Genomic DNA, 27,772 nt, shown 5'->3' with positions numbered 1-27,772 from the left:
GGCTGTGTGCTTCTCTGCACTCAAGCGGCATTTTCCCCTCGTAGTAACGTTCTCCTTGCGTGTTTTCGGAGATATAATGATTGGGAAAAGTTTTGACGATCGCTCACCCTTATTTTGATTGAATTCTGGGGTTTTACGTGTCAAAACAACGATTTGATTATGATGCACGCCGTAATGGCGGACTCCGGAATAATATTGAGCACCAGGGGATATTTAACGCGCCCCCCATGGACGGGCCGTGGGCGTTTCTTGCATTTCGCCCCCGTCGAAACGGGGCCACCGCGGCCGAGATTAGAACCCGCGAACTCGTGCTTAGCCGCGCAACACCATCGACGCTAAGCCACCGCGGTGGGTGATTTTATTTTCTGCGCAAACTTCTTGGTAAAATCAGTGCAAAGCACTTTTCTAGCAGTACCTGAATTTCAGCATTCCGTTGAATTTATTCATCAAGTTGTGTTGCCTGGTTTTCTGCTAATATTTCGCGCGAGGGGACAAATGAGGTTGAACTTAAAGCAATAATGAAAATTTTATCATCGTTGCACGTATTATATACCGGGTGATATTTTTTTGACGCTCCAAATATTTAGAGATGGCCCACGGTCAATAGCACTATTTAAATTTCTAGAGTAAGCGGCCTTTAGTTATACTAGAAATCAATATGGCTTACTGAATAATTAACACAATTAGGCAAAATTATGTTCAATTAATTATTTACAGCAGATAATTTAATCTATGAATTGTAGCTCGTGTGTATGCGAACGATGTCGACATGGAGAGATTCTGAGGATAGCACCGTGTTCCGAGATATGCGCCTGCAAAGTTGCGATAAAAATGTACTGTACCACTTACTTTTCAAAGAAAACGCTGTTCTATGCTTTGAAGCACAAAAGTAACGGTATGCTAATGCATTTCATCGGAAACATTGAAAATAATATCTCGAAACTGCCGTAGCCCTGAAAATTAGTTCCGAGTCGATATGCCTTGCTTACTGATAGCTACAATTCGTAGATTGAAATACGTGCCGTAATGCATCACAAGAAGCCAACAAACACTGACACCAAGGACAACATAGGGGAAATTACTTGGGCTTAATAAATGAAATAAACAAACTATAAATTAATGGAAATTAAAGTGGATGGAAAAACAACTTGCCGCAGGTGGGGATCATTTAAAAGATTGATAAAAAGCCTAGTAACCTATGTGCAGTCAGTCAAACAACGCTATTATGAAGGTGTCTACGCTCCTGTAAAAAAAAATGCAATTCAGTGATGACCCTCTGGAGGTGGATCCGCACCTATGTAAACACAGCCGGCTCATCAGTCACAAAGTAGGCGCTGAAAAGAACTTTTTAATGCTCATTATAGGACACTGATAGCGAATAACTTGTGGTCAGCCAGTGACAAATGCATTCCACTAAACAGTTTGTTCCGTATTCATCAGCAGGGCGCAGTGTTTTGCCAGTGTGGCTGTACAGCTCTCCAACGACCTACGGCTCAGATTGCGTGGCGACGCAACCTTTAGTACTTTCAAATACAGAGTACAAAATGTTCCATTCCCACGAATCTCCAAGTGTGTTGCATCCTCAGTTACATTAGGAACTAATGCATCGGCATGGCAGTTGAATTCATAAACTGTTTCCGTTCCCGCGATTCCCCTGAAATATGTGGTATGCTAAACGACACTAATGAACAATGCATCGGCAGGCCGTAATGCTTTGCCATTAAAGTCATCCGAGAAAACGCCTCACGTCCAAACGTATTCCCCTGCGACTATCAGAATTTAATATGCTACCGCCGCAAAAAAAAAAAAAGAAAAAAAATAGCAACAAACTCACCTCGAACACGGCTTCATCGCCTTGCCGGCCACGCATTGTCTGCCAGCTGGGCTAGGGACAAACGGAGCTAACAACTTTCTTCTCCGTAGTACCGAGGGGAAGAGAAATCTCAAGGACCGAAAGTCCCCACATTTCGCTCTCGCAACCACTGCTCCTTGCGCATGCGCAGCTAGAGTGGAGAAACCCAATTATGATGTGCCCGTCACACACACACACACACACAAACACACACACACACACACACACACATATATATATATATATATATATATATATATATATATATATATATATATATATATATATATATATATATATTGAAGGAAAGTTTCTGTAAGTCCGGTGCATATGTAGTTGAAGAAACCAAGGGTACACTAACGAAAATTGCATGTTCAATGGTTTTACGTATTGGCGGTGGACAGCCTTCGTCAAATGTGACATTTGATTCTGACGAAGGACGTGCCACGGCAGCAACGTAAAACCATGAAACATTTCGTAAGTAAAAATTTTCGTAAGGCTGCGCCTTCGTTGCTTCAACTGTATATATATATATATATATATATATATATATATATATATCGTAGTGTCTATCGTAGTTTATATATCGTAGTGAAGGAAGCACGCAGGCCCCGGGGTGATGGCATAATTGATTAATGTCCGTGAAAAGAGAACGAAGAGCCGAAACGCTAGGAATATAGATTAGGCGAAACATTATATATATATGTGTGTCGAGAATATACAGGTGGCACATATCTCAACGAAAATACTCATTTAGTAACGTTTCGGGGACTTCGTCAGAGTTTAAGGCAATACTCGGACGAATGGAATCCACTTCAAGCATTTCTTTCACTTCTTGCTGTTCCCGTCGCAGGTCTACACGGCTGTGATATTCACGGTGACCTTCCTGACCCCCATGCTGGTGATCACGTACACTTACTCGTCGATCGGCTGGAAGATGTGGCGCCACACGTCACCTGGGAACGCCGACATCCAGCGCGACCAGCAGCAACTCACAGCCAAGATGAAGGCGAGTATAAGACCGTTTTCCTTATTTCCAGCGTCTGTGCCATTTGTACGCTCTTGCTTGATGTCCACCAGAACTGGGATCTATACGCCTGCCTTATAGGCAGCCTGGGCATCAAATTATAGCCTGAGAGGCTTTTCCTTGACCATGACCGGGTTCCGGCTTTGAAGAAAAGACGCCTTGTGCGTTGCGAGAAGTATTTTCTTTCTTTTAAATTGAATGGTGGTACGGTTAATTAGTTTTGCAAAACTTATGCATCGTGAAAACGAATTCTTGTGGTTACGCTTCGTACTTCGCGGAAGCAGACTTCGAGGGCTGCGTACGTTCACATGAGCAGGGAAAATGACGAGGCAGGTATGGGAAGCACCGAAAAGTGCACTCCGTGCATAACGCGGTTGTCAGCGCACAACCCTTTCAACCACTTTTATTTAGGAGTACGGTTAAACCTTTCACTCATTTTTCCTTCCTGCATCCATGGGAGGCTAATTTTGGAGCGCCACAAAGAAGCGAGAAGTACGGTACGTTGAGAGCCCGAAGCCAGCCGTGGATAAAGATGTATTTACTACTACTATACATACAGTACTTTGATTTCCCATGGATGACTCCCCGATTCCAAAATAAGATTATCGTGGTGCATAAAGAGACAGAAGGAAACGTAAAAGGAAACGCGTACGATTAGCAAGAAATGAATGAAATTTGGTAGTTTTCGCGGAGGAAGGGAAAAAAGTGAGAGAGAGGAAAGAGATCACAGAAGTACAAGGAACGTAAATTGTGCGCACGGGCTTTTCCGCGGACGCCAAGAGCGCTTGCGGGAGTTCCCTCGCGTGAAACACTCGGTGGCATCACGTGAAAGGCAATTCTGGATTTGGCACAAGCACGAAATTGTAGGTAACAGAACACGAATAATTAAAGAATAGTGACAGGTTGTGTTATTTTTTAGCATTCCCGTGCGTCGCCCTTACAATCTCATCTGCAAAGCTCATTCTTTGTGACTGGACGCCATGAACACAAAAGCAACATGTCTGTCTGTGCAGTACGGTTACGACGGACTCAAGGGTATTGCCATCACAGCGCTGTGGCTGGGAGTTCGCATAAAAAGGCCGATTAAGGAAGGACACGCATCACTATGATTCACATAGGACTATGCATCACTATGCCCACACATGACCACAGAAGTAGAAGCATTTCGCTTTTAGCCTTTTGCGCATGCCTTTATGATATGCTTATGCTATTTCAGTACTGGGCAGACGAAAGCTAGACAAACACGGATTGCGAAGGCACCTACGACTGAGTGTTAGACAATTGTATGTACTCTTGTGATCTTCGCCCCGCGACACCCCTCGGTCACGGCTTGCACGATTATGGTGAAAGGGCCAACGGCCTCGTCGGGATGGTTCTCGACACGGATGAGTTATGGCCAGCGTGGGAGTGCCTCGTTCATGAGAGCTTTCAGCGATTAGCAATGATATGGCTGTCACCTGTCAGCAGCACAAACTCGCGTGTCCAAGCCAGAGACGCGCTCAGTATGACCCGGCTCGCTCAGTATGACCCTCTCAGAGTATGATCGGCGTCGGCGAGAAGGGCGACCTACCTCCGGATTAATGGGACCTGATGTCATCGACCCCCTGGCACCGGATTGGGGGAAGTGACTAAACAAAGATCACGCACGGCATAAAAGGAGCTATGGAGGGCGGGAGTGATTGAGCGACTACCACTTTATCATCAACGTTTGTGTAATCCTTTGCATTTCTTTATATTTCTTTGCATTTTCTTGTACTTATGTAAACATATACGTGATTGTCCAACGTCCTGAATATCGGTACCACCCTCACGTTCACTCACCCTCCACGAGGAAAGAGGATTCCACGTCTTCGGACCCCGAGTCGCAACATTGGATGGCAGCGGTGAGATAGTCTGCGTAGTGCTTCGACTTCGGCATGGTGAGTGCACGACCTCTTCTCCTTGAGAGTTGCCAGGCTTAACGTGGTTGTCCTGGTAGCAAGAGTGTTAGAGGCCTTGTTGAAGGACCTTGCGTCAACACTTATTTCCTTGAGAAACTTGTCGGCAAAAGAAAGGTAGCCATGGATTGGAGGAAGTTGCGCAGATTGAGCCTAAACGCGATATGCGTGCAATTCGGGATTGATTCTGGGAAGCAGCTAAAGCAGGCGGAAGTCATCGATGCCATAGAGGCAAATGGCAGAGATGAAGGCGAGATTGTGGAGGCTTGGGAGGATATACAGGACCAAAGAAAGCGAAAGCAGGACGAACGCGAGTACCATAGAGGGCGAGAGCAGGAAGAACGCGAAAAGGATGAGCAAACGCGACAGCACAGAATGCGGATGGAGGAAATTGACAGGGAACTCAATCATCTAAGGGCACTGCAGGCACGGTCTAGGCTGCACGTATTTGAGGACGGCGAAAACATAGAAAGTTTTCTTGAATTTTTCGAGAAGGTTTTCGCAGAGGTGCAGCTGGACCGTGACCATTGGTTGGTAGGATTGTTAGGGGTACTTCCCTGTAATGCGTCCGCTTGCTTGGCTCGCCTTTCCGACAAAAACTTCCGGAATTGCGATAAACCCAAGATTGCATTATTGCTGCATTTTGGTATTCCTGCTAAGCGCGTGAGGGAAAGCTCGAGTGACCAGTACAACATTTCCCCTTTTGAAGACACTGAGGTTGGGCCAGTGAAGGAAGAGTATGAAAAGTGCGAGGTGGCGAAACCCTCAGATATAGAGCGTAAGCTAAGCGAGGCCGTCGCTGGTCTAAAAAGAGAGGCCGTTCGGGAGGGCGTCCCTTGAGGGGACGAGGCTTGTTCCAGTAACCATCAGAACGTAAAAGAGGCGCTGGAGACCTTCCTCGTATCCGAGCACTTGGGTGACTTCCCGGAATCGTCTAAGATAGGCCCAGATGCGGCGGCGGCAGAGCCAAGAAGGGCTCAACGCAGCTGAATGGAGCGGAAATCGTTCAGGGCTCCAACATCGGTGACTGCGCAGTGCAGTCGTAAACTGAAACCAAGCCAGCGGACATCTCGGAAAGCCCTCCTTGCGGGACGAGGCTTGTTCCAACAACCCCATAAGGTCAGTGTAGGGCTGGATACCTCCCTCGTGCCTGATCACTTGAGTGACTCTCTGGCATTGCCGAGTATAGAGAGCGAAGAAGAGACAGTGGCGATTCCGAAAGGCGTTCCTTGTGGGGACGAGGCTTGTTTCAGTAGCCCTCACAGTGTAAAGGAGGCGCTGAAAATTTCTCGTACCACCGCACTTGAGCGACGTTTCGGAATCGCGAAATGGAGTGAATACCATAGTGGCCAAAGCAGTGCAGGAAACCGACGCTCGGGGTTTCTAGCGGCAAATTCGATGACCACCTGGCAGCGAAAAATTGGTAAAGGTGGCGGAGGATCATATGAGCGAAGTATTCGGTGCATTGAAAACTCGCGAAAGACGCCACATCGCCGCGCGTGAGACAAAAGGGCAGGCCATCGCGCAGAACCAAAAAGGGTTCATTGCGGTGATTCAGGAAACGGAGGCGTCGCGAAAGGCTAATTACGACAGGAGAGAGCACGTCTCAGTGATTAAGGGTGCGGCTGAAAAGTCCAACCTAGCTGAGACATGCGCGTCTGAACTGGGTCAGTCAAATAGTCACTGAGCGGTGTTAGGAATGGCCGGCCGGGGTGGCAACGTGCCAGCTATTTCAGCCCGCTGCACGTGCTTCGACCGACCCGCGGTGGTGGCGCATTTCAGGGAACTGCGGATAACCGGCAGCCACGCGGCGAGGGGTCAGCTCAGGGGAGTTCTCGAGGGGAGGTAATTGGCGGAACCTCCCAAGCGCTTTTCGAGACAACAGACAATGTGCAGCGGCGGAGGCCACTGTGCGAGGTCCGCTCTCGAATTTAGAGGCGCCGGCTGGGGTCGGGCGTGACCACCTGACTACGGGGACGCCAGAAAATGGATACCAAGACGACAGCGCTGCAAAGGTCGCGGCCCTCGGAGAGAGCACTGAAACCTGTGCGGTATGTGTGTGGTACTTTCTACGGATTGACTGGTCGAACGTTTTCCTCACCTAGGGAACTATGGACAAATTGAGTGCTTGTAAGCGGCTGTTCTCGGCTGCTAGTGTTGGTGGTCGTCGTCGTGCTCTGTGCTCGTCAATGTACTCGTGAGCTGTGTGCTCGATTGCTGTATGCTTCGTCTTGCGGGCTCCATTTCGGAGCCACGCTAGACTGTCGATGTATGTCTTGATTAAACTGTAAATAATGTAAATAAACCCTGTTCACCTAGTTCCTCCCTTCAACTCCTTCGAATGGTGGCAGCGGCGAGATCGTCCGACAGCTCCTACAGCAGCAGTGCGCTGCGAGAACGAGAACAAAGGGAAAATAGCTATTCCCGTGTTTGCGGCCTTCCCCTCAGGGACGAGATAGCAAGCCGCAAGCTCTTGGAGTGACGGTTGACGGCATAGGGCAATCTGGGTCTTGCGCGCCATGTGTTCAGCGTGGCCCAAAGGCTTTCAGTCGGCGACCCAATCGAGCGCGCATGAAGAGAGAGTAATTGTCGAAATGGGTGCACCCAGAAGTTCTTTTTTGTGGTTTTTGTTGTTTCTTTTTGTAAGTAGTGCGCGAGGCAATTTTTTTGCTATTATTAAGAATGGATTGCTTTTCATTGTCATAGTTCGCGTGAGGAAAGCAATCTTTTTTCAAAGGTTCTGCACGCAGATAGTGTAGCTTTTTTGGTTTTAGATGGCCCTCTACGAATTTAGTTTAATGTAAGGCCGTCAGCAGAGCCCAGTACGTTTCGCTTTAGAGGCCCTGGTACTGGCACGTTGCACTGGCCGAATGAGGAACTCGGCACGTTGCACTGATCCCTTTGTCCATTTCAATCGCTGTGACGAATACCGTGGTTCAAAAGGGCGCATTTTTCTTTTGTTTTCGCGACTTGTGAATCACGAGATACGTGGAAATTTCAGTTCGGAGGGGCGGAGTTGGAGAGGCGGGACACGTTGCCGGGGAAGGATCCTAGTTCTTCGAATTTAGACCTCGCCGTACCGTGGCCAAATTGACAGCGGCCTTGGGGCCGTTTCGATGGGGAGGGACAAAGGTGGCTGAAAGTAGACGACTCATGAGCTAGTCTTTTGATATGTGTTTATGCATCGATAGAGAAAATAAAGAGTTTTTTGTGTGGGTTTTATTTGTTTGCTCAATATGTTTTAAACGATCTCCATTTGTTTATCGTTTGCCTCAGAGCTGCGTGAGTTGCGCCTTCTTTGAGACACGACAGAAACAAAATTTACCAAAACGTTAGTTACCATTTCAACTTTGTTTAGGGCCTGAAATTTAAATTACTAATTAATTTGTTTAGGTTCGCTTGAGTAGTGCTCCTCTATGGCTGCCTTTCTAGGCTCGCTGGTTCTGACCTCGTGATTAAATAAGGGATAGGTAGGATTACCTGGCATATCTCGGAGGGGGTTTGTGCGCTTGCCTTGTCGCTGCTCGGGCGCTGTACGGACTTGGTCACTAAAATGCCAGTTCCGAGCCTGTGGCCTGCAGCCAAGCCTCCCTCCAAGATGGCCATTGGACGTGATCCTCCTGGCCAGCCCGGGACTTCGAGCCGGAGCTGAGCCTGCTGAGTGGCCAAGGCTTCGTCAAGGGGGACTGATTTGCCCCCTTTCGAGCCCTCTTCCTGGCGGTGGACGAGCTGTTATGAGCGGAAGTTCGCCCCGCGGCACCCCTCGGTCACGGCTCGCCCGATTATGTTTAAAGGACCGACTGCCTCGTCGGGATGGTTCTCGACATGGATGAGTTATTGGCAGCGCGGCAGAGCGTCGTTCATGAGAGGTTTCAACGGTTAGCAATGATACCGCGGTCACCTGTCAGCAGCACAAACTCGCGTGTCCAAGCCAGAGATGCGCTCAGCATGACCCGGCCACCACCCCTGAGAGTATGGCGTGTCCAAACCAGAGACGCGCTCAGTATGACCCGGCCCGCTCCGTATGACGCGCTCAGAGTACGATTGGCGTCGGCGAAAAGTGTGACCTACCTTCGGATTGGTAGGACCTGATGTCAGCGGCCTCCTGACACCGGATTGGTGGGACCTGATGACGTCGACCCCCAGACACCGGATTGGGGGAAGTGACTAAACAGAGATCACACACGGCACTGAAGGAGCTACGGACGGCGGGAGTGATGAGCGCCTACCACTTTATCATCAAGTTTTCTCTGTTTCTTTGCATTTCTTTGTGTTTATTTGCACCCGCCATGGTTGCTCAGTGGCTATGGTGTTAGGCTGCTGAGCATGAGGTCGTGGGATGAAATCCCGGCCACGGTGGCCGCATTTCGATGGGAGCGAAATGCGATAACACCCGTGTACTTCGATTTAGGTGCGCGTTAAAGAACCCCAGACGGTCGAAATTTCCAGAGTCCTCCCCTACGGCGTGCCTCATAATGAGAAAGTGGTTTTGGCACGTACAACTCCATAATTTTTTTTTATTTCTTTGCATTTTGCGCGCTTGTCCGTTAGCGTTGCGGCAATAACTGATCGCCGCGCTGCTGCGGATCACGTTTAAAGAGCAGGGCAAAATTTTAGCGATCTTAACGTCTCCGGCATGATGTATCCGAATTCAATGGCCGCTACCTGGCACGCTGGAAGCGGCGGACTCGTCGACCGACCAGACAACTACCGCCATATGTATTAAAGGATAAGTAGCTGAGGTTTGGCACGGTCGGGCTAGAGGGGCTCGATGCTAAGTGTGCGCAAACTTACGGCCAGACAGGCCGGACTACGGCCGTGATAAAGCCGCAATGCTTCGGCCATTTCCTTCTGGCAGCACAGAAGGCTCAGTGTAGATGCGGAGGCTTGCCTCCGCATCTACACTATTGTTGCCGCGTCGCGTTCTCATTCGTGACAAATGCAGCATGCGGTTCCTGCTCGTTCGGTGTCAGAAAGGATTTCGTTCGTCAACTTCGACGCGTTCGATCTAGAGACGCACAAAATATCTTAAAGATGATGCACTACCGGAAATGATCGCGCGAGGTTGTGGTCCTTAATTGAATACAACTTACCTTTGAACACCCGCCGTGGTTGCTCAGTGGCTATGGTGTTGGGCTGCTGAGCCCGAGGTCGCGGAATCGAATCCCGGCCACGGCGGCCGCATTTCGGTGGGGGCGAAATGCGAAAACACCCGTGTGCTTAGATTTAGGTGCACGTTAAAGAACCCCAGGTGGTCAAAATTTCCGGAGTCCTCCACTACGGCGTGCCTCATAATCAGAAAGTGGTTTTGGCTCGTAAAACCCCAAATATTGTTATACCTTTGAACGTTACCTTTGCTTTTTGTGCGCCATCGTAGCATATAGTACTTATAGCCACCCCGACAGAGCATTTGCAAAGCAGATCTAGATGGGTAAGTGACTGCGCTGTTGAAATGTAGCTTCTGCAGCTTGGTGAACTGCAGTTTACGTGCTTTGTGCGCGTTGGCTGGTCCGCGTCACACTTGTCTGCTGCGCCGCGGTGCTCGCTTTCTCTCTGAAAGCTGGGACAGGAAATATGTGTTCGTCCTTCTTCACCTCACCGTTGTGTAGTGCACAGTCATTGCTCGTGTTCGAGTATGTATTCGAGCATCTGATGGCCACGCAACCTATCGGCATTCTTGCCCATATCACGAGCACAGCAGCGAGAACGCACGCCAAGTGAGACGCCCCTCAAATCGCAACTGATGAGCGAGCGATGCGCCTGTCTACCGAGGCGCAACATGGCGCAACTGAGAGATCAACAGTTGCGTACGGTTCTTCAATATTCGCCACTTGCACATCGCTGCCGTTTCACCGCCAGGTGCAGGCGTCTTCTGTGTAGGCGCTATTTTATAGCTGCTAATAAAAAAATAAGCAATTACCAGCCCTGAGGCTTTGCCAAGATTAGTTTCAGAGTATACGATAGGCATTTGTAGTAAACTTAGCCGAAGTGAAATTTCGTTGCAGTTGGCCTTTAAAGTGGCCCTGGACCACTTTTTCATCGAATTGGAGAAATGAATTTGAAGTTAAAATATGCTATTTCAGAAATGCTTTGCTGGAATAAGTACTTCAATGCGTTCAGTAGAAGCGGAGTTATCGCGATCAAACATGGCCTTCGCGGTGCTTCCGCTCCTTCTTGAATGCCTTGCGCGGCGAAGCTTACGGCGGAACGGGGCGTGCCCAAAAGGTTCCGCCTGCTGAACGTAACCGTGGCGCGCAGTTAAAATTTGATTTTGGTTGTTAACGTAGACGCCACTACTTCTGACTTTCGCGCCTGCGATGCGCCAAACATAAGCCAAACTGGGTTGTCCTCATCGAGCCGCAGTGTGCTTAGCCAGAGGACTTGTCGCGGTACCCTGCGGTAACCGCGGTATCTAGCTACGTAGCAGACCGCAGCTACGTGCAACTGTATAGTGCGTATGTGGAGCGTTTGTTTTGTGCACGAAAGGGCTTGAGCCACTTGAGTGCGTGCTTGCTCTCATATCTTGGGTACTAGGCACGAACACACACACAAACAACAAAGGAGACCGGACAGAGCGCCATTTACAACTGCTTTAATCGGAGGCACACCACACACCTATGTAGCCGTCTTAGACGCAAGGAACACAATCAGATCAAGATTGATATGGAAGCGTACTGGTTAAATATTTATTTTCAGCCTTATGTAAAGATATTGATGGGTCGCTGACGCACATGCTTCCTTTCATTCCGATAAAGAAAGCCTCAATTAGTTCCCGAGCTTTGGTATCTTTACTCTTTGCTAGAATCCGCGCCCCTGCAAAACATGGCTCAAAAGAGCGTGACGGGCAGGTCCTAATGTGCTTGGGTATGTTTGGCTCTTCTTTATTTTGCTCTACATTTCTTTTATGTACCATAATTCAGTCGTTAACGCCGCGCTCAGTTTACCCTATGTAGGAGCGGCCGCATCAGAGCGAGATTTCATACACGACACCATCGGCGCACTTCATAAACGGTCGCCCATGCTTGGTGCCACATCCTTTTTCATCTTCACGTATTCTTTCGATACGTGAGCAAAGGCTTCCTATTCATTTTGGGGCTGAAAGCGCAAGCGGCACCCCTTGTCTACCTGCAACCTTCTTTAAATTGTGGGCGATCTTGTGTACATAGGGCACCACCAGAGGTCTCACCACCTATTGTCGAGTGGTATCCTCCCCAGCTCTCACAGCTGGGGAGGATACCATTTTTTGTAGTAGGCTTTCGGCGACTGCAAACACAATCGAATCAGGGAATCCAGCTGAAGACAGTCTGGCCAAATGTTTCTGTAAGCTAAACTGCATCCTGTGAGGGCACGATTTTCCGAGGGTGGATTTCAGGCAAAGTGAAGCAATCCCCCTTTTCATTAACTTCGAATGGGCGGAGCCGTACGGAAGGAGCCCCTTTTGTGCATGAGGTGCATATGCCCAACAAATCTGATCCGCACAAAACTTAATTTTTATATCTAGAAACTGTAGGCAGTTACACTCAGGCACTTCTATGGTGAATTGCAAGCCATTTCCATGTTGCCGGAATAAGGATAAAATATCATACACTCTCTTCGAAGTGCAAACTTCCGTCCTTATTAAAAATATGAAAAAAATCATCCACATATCTAAAGACGTTAGAAACGTGCCTAACTGGTAAAACCTGATGTAAAACTTGATCCATTTGGGAAAGAAAAATATTACACAATACTGGCGTGACACAGTATCCTTTACATATGTCGGCTTTCTGCAGAATATACTGCTGGTCAAATGTTATAAAAGTCGATTGCAAGTAAAGCTGTAAAAGGGTTAAAAAATTGTCAATGGAAACTCTCGCATTGTTCTGAAAGGAAATGGGTTCGTTTTTTTCTATACACTCTCGGACTGCAGCAAACAGGGCCTTGTCAGGAACAGAGTAAAATAAATCCACCACATCCACGGAAAAGGCGCGCCCAACATCACATTGCGATTTTTAAGAAGTCACACGCTTCGTCAGATTTCTTTGTAAGAAATGGGTTGTGCACTTCAAGTGTACTCAAATGCTTCAACAAAAACTGGCTAGGCTCCTTCTGCCACGACCCCTTTTCCGTGACTATTATTCTAAACGGCATACCTTGCTTATGCGTTTTTACTGAAAAGAAGGCTTTCAAGGCATTATTTTTGCTTTTTCCAATCCGTTTGCCCAAGACGGTCCAAACCAAACTGCTCACATAGTGCAACAGTTCCGCTCTTAACTCTAGTTGCTTTAACTTTGATAGGCGCAAAATTCTCTTCTAGTGCCTGCGCAGCTCTCTCCGAGAAATTGCCTTCATTTAACTCAACAAACCCGACCTTCCTATCGGCTTGTAAGAGTCCTGCGACCGGGGGCGTCGCGTCACAACGAAACTTCAACCGGAGCCATTGTGACGTACTTCAAAAATAACCACCTAAGGCCGATAAGGAGGGGGGCTTTGTTATGCTACCTGAAATCAATTTCTCGGAAAGAGCTGTGCAGCGCTGTGTTCCTCACAAGGCCCTGTTTGCTGCAGTCCGAGAGCGTATAGAAAAAAAAAACGAACCCATTTGCTTTCAGAACAATGCGGCAGTTTCCAATGACGATGTTTTAACCCTTCTAGAGTTTTACTTGCAATCAGCTTTTATAACATTTGACCACCAGTATTTTCTGCAGAAAGCCGGCATATGTCTAAGATCCTGTGTGGCGCCAGTATTGTGTAATATTTTTATTTCACGAATGGATCAAGTTTTACATCAGTTTTACCTGCTAGACAAGTTTTTAATGTCTTTAGACATGTTGAAAATTTTTTTATATTTTTTAATAAGGACGGAAGCTCAAAGAGAGTGTGCATGGTGTGTGCAAATCGCTTGCAATTCACCATAGAAGTGCCTGGGGGTAACTGCCTGCAGTTTATAGATATAAAAATTGAGTTTTGTACGGATCAGATTTGTTGCGCATATGCACCTAATGCAAAAAAGGGCTCCTGCCATACGACACCGCCCATTCGAAGTTAATAAAAAGGGGGATTGCTTCACTTTGTTTGAAATCCGCCCTCGGAAAATCGTGCCCTGACAGGGTGGATGGATGGAAACAACTTTATTTTGAATCCGGCAAATTTGACGACCCGGGCTCAGGTCTCCCATGAGGGGACTTCGAGGCCTTGCCTCGTCGCCGCCTCTCGGGCTTGCTGGACAGCCCACTCTTGTGTCCTGAGGTTGGAGCTGCGCAGAGCGGCGGCTCACTTCGACGCAAGAGCCTCCGGAGCTACTGCCATTGTAGCTGATGTAAGCCGACACTCCCACAACATGTGTGACAGCGTCGCTCTAGTTTCCTGACATAATTTGCAAAGAGCAGTCGGGTATTGCGCGGGGAAAATGTGCTGCAATTGCTCCGGACTGGGGAATGTTTGTGTTTGCAATTGTCGCCAGATGACTGCCTGGCGACGTTTCAGCATGGGGTGAGGTGGGGGCAGCAACCGCCTGCATAGCTGGTAGTGCTTGGTGATGTCATTGTACCTGACCAGGCGTTCTCGCGTGTTTTGAACCAGGAGTTCCGAACTCGAAGAGGCGGTCTCCGATTCTGCGCGGCGGGTCAGTTCTCGCGCAGAGCCGTGTGCTACCTCGTTCAAGTTAATGAGGCCCTCATCGGTGGGGGTTGCGACGTGCGCTGGAAACCATATGATCGCGCTGTTATCGAAGTGCTGTCGACAAGCTTTCCTTAGAATCTGGAGAGCTTCGGAGAAAATGCGCCCCCGCGCGTAGTTGCGAACTGCGAATTGTGAGTCGCTAAAGACTAACTCGCAGAGGGGGTCGGTAAGCGCAAGCGCAATCGCTACCTCTTCTGCTGTTTCGGGGTATTCCGTTGCGACACTACCCGCGTGCGTAAGCCGGGAGCTAACGTCTACGACTACCGCCGTGAACCGGTGTTCTCGTGTGTATTCTGCGCCGTCTACAAAGCGCGTAGTCCTCTTTCCACCCAAGGAGCGCAGCAGTGCCTTGGCAATGGCCTGGCGTCGGCCCCGATTAAATTCGGGGTGCATGTTTCGAGGTATAGGGGCGACAATCAGCGTGTAGCTGAGGTCGGGTGGAAAGACCTGTTTCTGACCGTGTTGGACGTGGTAGTTGAAGCCGAGTTTCTGCAGGATGTACCGGCCCGTGGCTGTCAGAGACATGCGTTCGAGTTGAGAGGTTCTTTGCGCATCCACGATTTCCTCAAGCGTGCTGTATACCCCCAGCTGTAGCAGACGAGCAGTGCTTGTGGACTCCGGTAGGCCAAGGGCGATCTTGTAAGTCTTGCGTATGAGGGTGTTGATTTTCTCCCTTTCAGTGACATTCCAGTTATGGAAGGAAGCCACATAAGTGATGTTATTGATTGCGAAAGAGTGTATGAGGCGCATGACAATGTCCTCCTTCATGCCCGGGTGCTTGTTTGTAATGCGTTTGATCAGGCGGGTAGCCGCTGTAACCTTGCTTTCGATTTTGCGAATAGCTTCTATGTTTGACTCGTTGGCTGTTATATGCATGCCTAGGATGCGTACCTTCGGCACTCGGGGAATGCAGGAGCCGTCTTGTGTATAGAGGATTATGTCGTCCATTGGCGCGCTTCGGCTGTAGGCTTGGGCCGGCGGCGCGGGCGGTAGACGAGCAGCTCTGATTTCAGTGGAGATAGTCGGAGACCTGTGTCTTGGAGGTAGGTTTCGACTGCAGAGACCGCTGCTTGTAAGGTGCATTCTATCTGACCGTCACTGCCCTCGTTGTCCCACAGGGTGATGTCATCTGCATACAAGGCGTGATGGAAGCCATCGATCTCGTCGAGGTAGGCCGGGAGACCCAGCATCACGAGGTTGAAAAGGAGCGGGGATATGACCGATCCTTGAGGAGTGCCAGTGCTTGCTAGTGTATGTTCGTCGGATGTCATGCTGCCGACCGCGAGGGTGACCGTGCGGCGCGACAGGAAGTCTCTGACGTAGTTGTAGCTTCGCTCACCCAAGTTGAGCTTGCTTATGCGGCTCAGGATTGCTTCATGTGCTACATTGTCAAATGCCTTTTCCAGATCTGGGCCGAGGATGACCCGGTTGCCACTAGTTGGGTCATTGATAATCTTGTGGTAGAGCTGGAGCATGACGTCTTGAGTGGAGAGGTGGGACCGGCAGCCCACCATAGTGGGTGGGTAGGCTCCAGTGTCCTCGAGGTGGTGGTTGATGCGGGAGAGGAACGCGCGCTCCATCACCTTGCCGACGCAGGATGTGAGGGAAATGGACCGCAAGTGATCGAGGTTGGACGACTTGCCTGGCTTCGGTATCAGGACTGCTTTAGAGCGTTTCCACGCCTCTGGAATGCGACCTGCTCGCCAGCATTTGTTGATGTATGCCGTAAGAGCGGTTATCGAGGCATCATCGAGGTTTCTTAGAGTCTTGTTCGTAACCTTGTCAGGACCAGGTGCTGATTTGCCATTAAGGTCGTGGAGAGCTGCGCGGATCTCTGACTCATGAAATTCTTCATCGAGTGTCACATTTGTCTCTACAGTGTAATCTCCGTGTTGAACATCGGGCCGGTGAGGGAAGTACTTGGCTAGCAGGCGTGTCACGAGCTGGTGATCACTCGTGGTAGCCTGATCCTTGTGCAAAAGGCGTTGCAGGCTTGCTCGCTGAGCAGACTTGCTCTGCGTTTCCCCCAAGAGGTGACGAAGGAGACGCCACGTGCTGCCATTGTGGAGCTGCCCATCGACTGCGTTGCAGATGTCATACCACTGTTGGCGGCTTAAGGTCTGGAAATGTTCTGCCAGCTGGCGATTGATATGTGCGATCTTCTTACGAAACTTTCGGTTGTGCCTTTGCTTCTTCCATCTTGCGTTTAGTGACGTCTTGGCTTCCCAGAGGTGGGCTAGTCGGCTGTCGATCTTGTCAACCTGGACTTCGCGTGCGAGCGTCTGCGTCGCCTTGTTCATGTCGTCGTTCAGCGTCTCCATCCATGCCCCGATGTCATCGATGTTCTCCTCACCTCTCTGTTCAACTCGCTGCTTTCGGAATTTGTCCCAGTCCGTCCATTTCAATAGCTTAGGAAAAGGGGGTGTACCCGCCTGAGGAATTCGTGTTTCTATGATCATGTGGTCACTACCGAGATCTTCAAAGGTATTGCACCACACTGCTTGAGGGATGTTACGGACCGCCGTGAGGTCTGGTGTCGTGTCCCGTGCCGTAGAGGTGCGCGTGCGGGTCGGCGCCGTGGGATCGGTAATAAGAGTTAATTCGGCGTCATGCAGGCCCTGCCACAGGCGTCGACCTTTGGCGGTAGTGTAGCCATAGCCCCAGGCCTCGTTCGGGGCGTTAAAATCTCCCCCCACCAGAAACGGGTTTGCGCCCGCCAAGGCAAGCGCCCCTCGGCACAGAGAGAGGAAACGAGCCCGTGAGTGAGCCGGATTACTATATACGTTGAGGAGAAATACACTGTGGTTGCGTGTTCTATTGCGAAGGAGCTCTACAAGCATGTTTTCCGCATGTGTGCCGCTTACGCTGTGTTCTTGCACTACTATCCCTTTCCGAATTAAAATTGCAAGTCCGCGATCAACGGGAATCGGCGAGGCATGCGCAGTGTAACCAGGAAGCTTTGGTACGGTACCTACTATTTCCTGTACCATTATGACGTCGGGTTCGGGTTGCGCGTGTCGGACGTATTGTTACAGCAGTGGTTGCTTCTTAGTGAAGCCACGACAGTTCCACTGCCACACCACGAGCTCGTTAGTGGGGCTGGCCATCGTGGTGCTGTACTTGTGCGTTACCTGAAATATGGCTAGGGTGAATGACTGTAGGGCCCATGGTGGGGATCATTTCCATGCCTGGGCGAAGGCCTATGTGAGTCTCGATTTTGTCTATATGGGTTTCAACCCTGTCTGTTCGAGCAGTGAGGTTATTGACCGCAACGCCGATGTTGCGGATCCCGGTTTGAATTTCTGAAACCAGCTTCCTCATTTCTTCTTGTTCTTTCCGCCAGTCATTTATCGTGACATGTGCTTGGCGCCAATCACTTACTGCTGATTCGAGGTTCTCGAGCTGTTGAGACTCGGAACTGGCCACGCTGTCTTCAGCTCGATTCCGCGATTCGATTGTGATAGCAGTCGCCGAAAGCGTCTACAAAAATGAAGAGCGTGGCTGTGAGAGCTGGAGAAGATACGCCTCGAGAACAGGTGGTGAGACCTCTGGTGGTGCCCTATGTACACAAGATGGCTTACAATTTAAAGAAGGTTGAAGGTAGACATGGGGCGCCGCTTGTGTTTTCAGCCCCCAAAAAGCTAGGAAGCTTTTGTTCAGGTATCGAAAGAATACGTGAAGATGAAAAAGGATGCCGCACCAAGCATGGGCGACCGTTTATGAAGTGCGCCGAAGGTGTCGTGTACGAAATCTCCCTCTCGTGTGGCCGCTCCTACATAGGACAAACTGGGTGCTGCTTAAACGACAAAATTAGGGAACATGAAAGAAATGTAGAGCAAGATAAAGAAGGGACAAACATACCCAAGCACATTACGTCCTGCCCGTCATGCTCTTGTGATCCATGTTTTGCAGCAGGGCGGATTCTAGCAAAGAGTAAACATAGAAAAGCTCGGGAAGTGATTGAGGCTTTCTTTATCGGAAAGAAAGCAATCATGTGCGCCAGCGACCCATCAGTTTCTTTATATAAGGCTGAAAATAAATATTTAACCAGTACGCTTCCGTATCAATCTTGATCTGATTGTGTTCCTTCTGTCTAATACGGCTATATTAGTGTATGGTGCGCCTCCGATTAGAGCAGTTGTAAGTTGCGCTCTGTCCTGTCTCCTTTGTTGTTTATGTGTGTGTTCGCGCCTAGTACCCAAGATGAAGGGTGATAAACTCGCCCAACGACACATCCTTTTTTGCTCTCATATGTTCCGGTCGGACCGTGCCACGTGTTGCGCACCGGCTTCGTCTTTCAGCTTGACCGACGGATGGTAGCCACATCCAACTTGCGCATTTTTGAAGCGCTATCAATAAGTCTGCCAAGACGTCTAACTAGGAGCGGCTGGAGCATGCGCGTTCGTAAGCGTGCCTGTAATCAGGCATTAATTTTCGCGTGGTTCGAGGCTAGCTTAGCTTTCAAAACTAGTCGAAATTAGTGAGACCCGATGGCAAGGACACCAATAAGCAGGGTGGCCAAAGTTGAATTCCTATGCTGGCAGCCGCGACCGAGCATGTGCAGGGGATAGTCGGGTTCTTCCTTAAGTATGTAGTTATTATAAAAATTCTCCAGCGCATTTTTTATTGCTTCAACCCTGCTTATTAAACTTCGTCATAAATATGAACACAATGTAGGCAGAATCGCACTGCTCCAAACACCCTTCTTGATGGACGTCAGCTTTTGGCCAATAGCAGCCGGGTATGGGAATCTCGTATATTACAAAATAAAATGTCCAAGAAACAGTGAGGAGCAGGTTTCTGTTGAAAAGAGAGCGTTTGAGAGAAAGATGACTTTGCGCTCCGCTTTTGAGCTCCACGCGCCGCCCAAGACTCCAAAAAATGGCTGAGATATTATAGCAGCGTATGCTATCCGCCGATTACGTTTTTTTCACCAAGCCCGAAAGGTGGTTCAGGACCCCTTTAGGTTCTCGGCTATGCTCATTCCTAATATGCTTGTCTGACTGGGTGCCGTCTATCGCAAGCCTGCGTTACAGCCGTGCAACCACTCCAAAGTTAAATTTCCCGGAGTGACAAAAAATTGGAGGACGGTTAAGCTTCGCCTTCAAGAGTGGAACGCGACAGCGTTCCGGTCGACCCGCCAAGGGGTGTAAGACAATGCGCTACAGCGCAGCGATCACTTACGAGGCGCCCCGCATCGGACTTTGCACCCACCAATCACGCGGTGAACGTCGAGCAACGCAGCGTTCGGCGCGGCAACGAATCGTGCGCCTGAGCAAGCGGAACGAACCGAAGAACTCGGTGTCTCGGAACGTCGTGATCGGCACGGACAACCGGGTGGCTACGTGCCTCGCACCGGTCCCCGCACAGACCCAGTGCTAAAACCCCATGATAATTTGAAAGTAGCGACACTCTTCCCCTCACGGCGCTTTCCTCCTCGATTCTCCTCGCCCGCCGGCTGCGCACGGCGCGCTTTTCCTCCTGGGCTCTCGCGGACGGGCCGCGGGATTCTATGGAGGCGTGTTATTTTGGGCCAGTTGCACGCCCCAGTGGGGTTGAAAATTTTGAGAAATGCTAATAACAGCATCGGTAATGCTGAAGGCAACGTTTATGAGGAGGTTGGTTTTTTCTTAAAGCCGTATGAACGGGGTATACCGATGTAAAGGGAGCTTTGAGGCGAGTTTTATACTGCAGACAATTTTTCTGCCACATGATCTGATGGTTTAATTCGTGTGTCTGATCTAGTATTGCTTGTGACACATCCCTTTGTGTGTGGCTTATTAAGCGAAAGCCTTAGACCTCTGTTTTGAGGTCCCGTTGTGAGCTACAGAAAATATCACGTGACCGAAGGAAGGCGGGAAGCGAACCAAAGCATGTGCAGCCACGTATAAGAGATGATTAATGATTAGCAAAGTAATGACTGATTACTTTGCTAGGGGATTACTTAGCAGGGGGTGGCAGAAAGTTAGGTGGGCGGATGAGATTAAGAAGTTTGCAGGGACAACATGGCCACAATTAGTACATGACCGAGGTAGTTGGAGAAGTATCGGAGAGGCTTTTGCCCTGCAGTGGGCGTAACCAGGCTGATGATGATGGTGGTTGATTAGTGATTGGATTAAGATGAATTCGGGTGTATTAAGGAGGATTAAGGTGGATTAAAGTCGATGAAGGTGCATTAGGGTGAATCAAGGTGGATTAAGGTGCATAAAGGAGGACTAAGTTGCATTAAGGTCGATGAAGGTGGATTAGGGTGGATGAAGGCGCGTTGAGGTGCATTAAGGACGTTTATAGTGGATTAGGGTGGATTAAAGTGCATGAAGAAGGCTAAGCATTGATTAAGAAGGATTAAGGTGGATTAAGGAGGATTATGGTGGGCTAGTGTGAATTAAAGTGAATGAAGGAGGATTAGGGTGGATTAAGGAGGATTAGGGTGAAGTAAGGTAGATGAATGTGGATTCGCGTTTATTAGGGAGAATTAAGGAGGATTATCGTGAATTAGGGTGGATTAAAGTGAATGAGGCAGAATTAGGGTTGATTAAGGAGGATTAAAGTACATTAAGGAGGGTTAGAGTAGATTAAGGTCGATGAAGGTGGATCACGGTGCATTAAGGGGGACTTTCATGGATTCGGTGGATTATTGTGCATTAGGAGGATTATGGTAGAATAATTGGTCTTAACACTCAATGAACCCTAATTCGCCTTAGTCCACCCTAATCCACCTTAATACTCCTTCATCCACCTTAATCCAGCTTAATACTCCCAATTCACCTTAATACAACCTAATCAACCTACATCGCCCCTAATGCAGCTTAGCCTACCCTATACTACCTAATCCACCTTAATACTCCTTCATCCACCTTAATCCAGCTTAATACTCCCAATTCACCTTAATACAATCTAATCAACCTACATCGCCCCTAATGCACCTTAGCCTACCCTATACTGTCTTAATCCTCCTTTGTCAAGCTTAATCCATCATAATCCACCCTAATCGTTCTTCGTCAACCTTATTCCTTATTCATGCGCCTTAATCCAACTTATTCCTCCTCAAAAGTCCCAATCTACCTTAATACACCCTAATCTACCTTTATCAAAGCTAATCCAGCTCCCTAATCCACCTTAGTCTACCCTAATCCATCCTAATATGTCTTAATCCTCCTTTATCGACCCTAATTCACCTTAATCCACATTAATCGACCTTAATCTACCGTTAGCCACCTCAATCCTCCTTAATCCTTGTTTATGCACACTAATCCGCCCTAATCGGTCTTAATACCCTTTCATCAACCATTCACTTTAATACACCATAATCCGCCTTAATTCTCCTCCACCCACCTTAATATTTATTCATGCGTCTTAATCCTTCTTAGTGCATTCTAATCCACATTAATCTTCTTTGATACGCTCTAATCAACCTTAATCCTCCCTAATCCACCTTATGTCAATCACTAATGATTCATTAATTAACTTGGGTAATCATTCCCTTATACAGGGGTGGACGTGCTTTGGGTCACCTCCGGCCTTCCTTGGGTCAAGTGATACTTCCAGTTTACAACGCGACATTGAAACAGAGACCTAAAGACTTTCGCCTTAAAACTTAGAAAAAAAACTCAATGTTGACTGGCTAATGATCATCACCTGCAATACCGCGGGTATACTTGGCACTAATTTTTTCAGGGAGCAATCTATAATGCTGCACGTCCGACTGAATAACAACAGTTAACAACGTGCGAGGTGATGGAGCCGCCCCAGAATATTAAGCATATTGAGGACAACCGCAACAAAAACGCTGGTGAGCAGGACGGAAGAATGAAAAAAAAATACATCATTACGGGATGCTTTGCTACGAGCTATAAGAAAGACACCTCAGTTCGCAAACAACACTGTTCTTCGTCGGAACAAAGTTCTTTCGGCCAATGTCATACAGCCACTGCTTCCTGCGCAAGCCGTCACGTTTTCCTTGTGGTATCATAAAAAAGGCATAACCATCTTCAGGCTTCTTGCTGCCGTTATATTCCCAACAGCCCGGCATAGCGCTAGCACATAGAGCAGGAAACACAGCGTACAGCGTTCGCTACGCCGAGCTAAAGCGCCGAGCCAGCCGTGCTCAGGAGGAAAATGGCGTGAACAAAAAGAAAAACACAAGCAAAACTCAAGAACCACGCGTTTCCAACGGCAACAGCAGGGAGACCAATCGTTGTGCAGAAAAACGGGGGCAAAACTGGTTGCCGCGGGGGAACGCACAAGGGGCGAGGAGGAGGCGAGGAAGTCGCGTGGCGGCGGAGAGTTCAAAGAGTGTCGCTACTTTCAAATTTCAAGGGACTTTACCCAATGCACGCGTGGCGCGCCAGCTGTCGGGGCAGCGCCGTACATCGCTAGGAGGGGGTTTTCTGTGTTTGCCGCTAGATGGCTCTGCATGAGCGGAAAACGCAGAAGAAATGTAGCGGAAACGTACTTCGCTACGCGTTTAACTGCGACTTCTGTAATTTGCATGCTGATAATTACCAATATACACAGCAGCATAACTTTCTACGGCACGTTTGTAAGTCACTACCGCATTCACTAGAAGCGTTTTTGTCCCATTTTCAACGATCGAACTCATGGCTGAGTGGTAGAACCCGGTTCGATTCCCACCCAGCCCATCTTGCAAGTCGTTATTATTTATGAGTTGCCTTCCGCTATTTTTCTCCCACGGCCAACGCCGCCGACGTGGACGTCACTCGCTTTTCTGCGACACGAGCTCGTTAACGCTGTCGCGTTAAAACAGTGATATGATTTTCTTGCTGCAAGTAGAAGGAAAGGCGCGAGCTGCATTTTCTTATTTCGGAACGCAGCTCTTAGGCGACCGTTCTTGCGGCGAGTGGCGACGTGAGCTTGACACTGCGATTGAGCACAACAGCAAATGATAAAGGAGTGAGCGCGGAGCGGGAGATCGAACACGCGAGCTGCCACCTGCGGAGACCAATGGACCCCTTCACACCGCGCGGGAAACTGGCGTCAGGCGGACGCCCCCGACCGCTCAATGCGTAATCGTATCTGGTCTCAGCAGGATCGCTCGCTTCGTATTATCGTCTGCTCGCGTCAGCTCTTGCTCGCGCTTGTTGGGTTCGCTTGGTTTGGTCTTGTTCATGCTTGTTTCGACTGCCATGGTATGAGATTGTTTTTTTACAATGAGGAGTCTAAACCGAGACGTCCTGATGGAAAGGTTTTTGCAGACAATGTGCCATATCCGATTCTGTACGACAAGGTGGATCGAATCCCGGCCACGGCGGCCGCATTTCGAAGGGGGCGAAATGCGAAAACACCCGTGTGCTTAGATTTAGGTGCACGTTAAAGAACCCCAGGTGGTCAAAAATTTCCGGAGTCCTCCACTACGGCGTGCCTCATAATCAGAAAGTGGTTTTGGCACGTAAAACCCCAAATATTATTACGACAAGGTGGACCCTTGAATGCAAGGACGGTAATGCAAGGACGCGCGCTGACTCTCGCGCTCTAAAGAATGAAAAAGGTACCTCTTACATGGGGGCAAGCTTGTGTAGTCTATTCTCGATTTAACCACGCTGCAAAAATTTTTCAGTGGTTGAACGTTTCTCCTGTTACTCCAGCATGGACGTACGTACACAGTAACAAGTCACACCATTGCACTTGTGCATGTAGTTTTTCTCATTCGGTACTTCTTTCCAGTTCCGTGAATCTTTTTTGTCTCATAAGCATCGTACGGCAACTATAGTTGAGAAGCCCGTCGCGCAATAACATTTCTCTCTCAAGGCCAATTTCGCTGAGAGTTTTTAATTAAGTGAAAATGAGACACTCACCCAATCGTAGCGAATGCTACAAAGAAAACCCATCCGGGTTCCTCGAAATAAATGCCTCGCAGTTGGAAAACAAAAACAAAAAAGGCGGTGGTCCGGAGTTCGAGCCCCGCACAAGGACGAATTTTTCTTCAGCTGCGAGGGTTTTCTTTCGAAGAACCCGTATGGGTTTCCTTTGTAGCAACTGCTACTATCAGGTGGATGTAGTAATTTTTCCTTAACTAATTAGTTCCATTCACCTTGCGGGTTTCCGCTGAACTTTTACGTCAATCACTGTGCATACTAATAACCAAACTACTAAAAATAATAATTACGACCTGAAGAGTTCTGTTAATGCTGGAAAAGCGCAGTGTATATACGGTTCAGTTCCGTGATAGTATAAGGAAATGTGGAGAGCAAAAAAAAAGAATTGTGTCTTCCTTTGTTCGACCAGTAAATAACGTGAATGAAGCCAGGTTGTGAAATCCAACAGAGACCAGTGCTGAAAAATTTTGCCCGAAGCGTAATTCATCCCCAGCCCGTGCACATATGACACGTGTACTTATCTTTATGTGGCGACCACGTTTCACCGCCTAACAAATGTAATCGCACAGCGCGGGACGCGCCTGCGTGTATCAGAAGTTTCTGGAAAGTTATCGATGCTTCTACCCGGCTGTCTGTTGTCGACGAACCTTGTGTTATCTGATTTCATCGCGTGACGCGAATGGTGTAGAACTTTCTGGTAGGCACGCGGGTCCGAACGATTAGTCTGGAACGTTCGACGACTGCTGTAAAAAGCCGACGCGCTTGACCCGCTGATCAGATTTCCGACGATCGCCGACCGTGTTCGCCGCTATCGTTGTGCTATAAGTGTAGCCTGTTTTTGTGGGCACAGGTTCGGCCAATAAAAGTTAGTTTTGTATTTCACCGTATTGCTGCTTTCGTCACCGTCACTACCACGTGACATCTGGTGGAGGTGCTTGTGTGTTCATGTACCGAACGTCCCCGCAAAGCCGCGATCCAAGCCCGAAGCCCGAGGACAGAACCAACATCGCGCAAGACCAGCGTGCTAGCCGCAGACTGCAAGGACTGCCCCCAGAGCACGGACTTCTACCTGAGACGATAAAAAATATCGTGGTCAAGACAACCCCAATGGCTGCCCCAGCGTCCCCCGTTATCCTACAACAACCTCGGGACCCACTAACCTTGCATGGAGCAGCGACTGAAGACCCGGAATCATGGCTGGAGACCTACGAACGAATCGCGACATTCAACAACTGGGACTCCGACGACAAGCTGCGGCATGTCTACTTCGCCTTAGAAGATGCCGCCAGAACGTGGCTTGAGAACAGGGAGTCGACCTTGACAACGTGGGACTTGTTCCGTAGCGGCTTCCTGCGCACCTTTACAAGCGTCGTGCGCAAGGAAAGGGCCGAAGCTATGCTGGACGCCCGAGTGCAGCTACCAAACGAGAACGTTGCCATTTTTACGGAAGAAATGAGCCGTTTGTTCCGCCACGCCGACCCGGATATGGCCGAGGAGAAGAAAGTCCGCCTACTGATGCCTGGTGTAAAGGAGGAACTTTTCGCCGGAATGGTAAGAAGCCCACCAAAGACCGTCGAAGAGTTTCTTCGTGAGGCGCTGAACATTGAGAAGACGCTCCACATCCGAAACCGGCAATTCGATCGCCGCACGAACTCTACAAACTACGCCGGGGTTCAGTAACTGGCTACCGACGATCTACGCGAGACTATCAGAGCGGTCGTACGGGAGAAGCTGCAGAAGTTCTACCCAAGGTCGCAGTCCCAAGTGGATCCAATCGCTGAAATCGTCAAAGAAGAGGTTCAGCGATCGCTTGGAGTCCCTGAGGTGCAACCACGATCACCGCAACCTCAGCCGGAAGCGATGACCTACGCCGCGGTCGCCCGCCATCAAGGTCGCCCTCCGCGACAACGCAAGTACCCTGTAACGCCGCAATTCCGTCGTCCACCGCCACCGCCACCAGCACGCCCACCCGTCGCCCAGCGCAGCTACGCGAGGAAGACGGACATTTGGCGAGCCCCCGACCACCGCCCGCTCTGCTACCACTGCGGAGAAGCCGGCCATGTGTACCGCCGATGCCCATACCGGGAGATGGGACTCCTAGGGTTCGCCATTAAAGCGCCGCGACCACAGATTAGCGAACGACCTCGCGATGTCACCGACTACCTCGCCGCTACTCAGTGGAGCCCTCGACGACCGTCCCGTTCGCCGTCACCAGGCCGCTACCTGTCACCGCTGCGCCGACCATACAACGGCCCAGCCAGGGGCCGCTCTGCGAGTCCATATCCGGAAAACTAAAAGCAGCAACCGACGGAGGTGCGGTTGCTGTTCGTCGAACTGACGAAGATCCTCCGCCGCCGACGAAGACGACAAAGAGACCATCTCGACGAACTAATGACGACACGCCATCGTCCCGATGAAGTCAGGAAGCCAAGACTACACCGACGAAAGACGACTTCACGACGCGACGTTACAACTTCAGTTCAACACGACGCAGTTGTGATCCGACGCCAAGACCTAACTGTAACGCAAGACAAAGAACAGCCGACCTCGACGTGCTTCTCGACGGCCACGCAGTCACCGCCTTAGTAGACACAGGAGCAGATTACTCCGTCATGAGTGGACCCATCGCCGCCCAGTTGAGGAAAGTAAGACTGCACGGGAAGGCCCTCAAATTCGGACCGCTGGAGGACACCTGATTACGCCGACTGGGATCTGCACGGCAAGAATTACCGTTCATGACGGGACTTACACTGCCACCTTCGTTATCCTCCTTATCCTCCAACAGTGTTCACGAGACGTCATTCTCGGCATGGACTTCCTGAATCAACATGGCGCAGTCATCGACCTGAAGTCGAAATCAATAATGCTGTCGCAAAATCAAGCGATACCGCCGGAGAGCTGTCGTAGTCACCACGCCTTCAGTGTGCTCGAAGATCAAGTGAGCATCCCGCCGCGCTCCAGCATTATTATTTCCGTCGGCACCGAAACACCCGCTGACGTAGAAGGTGTCATCGAGGGCGACCAACGTCTACTGCTCGACCGTGAAATTTGCGTCGCAAGAGGGATCGCTCGACTCTACGGAGGGCAAGTGGAAGTTATGCTAACCAACTTCAGCCAAGATCAACAAGGGCACGAGAATCGCATACATCGAGGAAATTGTGGAAACCAGCAATGCCTTTCTCCTCGCGGATTCAGCCGCATCTACCCCGATGAGCATAGTCCCCGAACCAGACTTCGACGTGAATCCAAGTCTTCCTATGAGTAAGCAGCAACAGATCAGAAGTCTTCTCCGACGATACCAAGACTACTTTTCGACGTCATCGAGGACTCGACAAACACCAGTTGCAAAGCATCGCATAATAACCGAAGAGTGCGCTCGACCACTCCGCCAGAGCCCTTACCGAGTTTCGACACGAGAACCTGAAGCTATTAGGCAACAAGTCGACGAAATGCTGCACGA

General features: G+C 49.4%; 1 protein-coding gene across 1 annotated transcript in view; it reads left to right on the top strand.

The window, feature by feature from the left end:
• LOC142574126 (RYamide receptor-like) overlaps positions 1 to 27,772 on the top strand; it is a 498,341-nt gene that overhangs the window by 384,023 nt on the left and 86,546 nt on the right. The window contains exon 3 of the mRNA XM_075683309.1: positions 2,706 to 2,861. Coding sequence (XP_075539424.1) covers positions 2,706 to 2,861 — 156 coding nt within the window. The remainder of the gene's footprint in view (positions 1 to 2,705; positions 2,862 to 27,772) is intronic.

Source organism: Dermacentor variabilis, chromosome 1 (genome assembly GCF_050947875.1).
Source record: "Dermacentor variabilis isolate Ectoservices chromosome 1, ASM5094787v1, whole genome shotgun sequence".
Taxonomy (NCBI): Eukaryota; Metazoa; Arthropoda; class Arachnida; order Ixodida; family Ixodidae; genus Dermacentor; species Dermacentor variabilis.
Note: the sequence above shows the minus strand (reverse complement) of the source record. Positions and strands in the feature narration are given on the sequence as shown.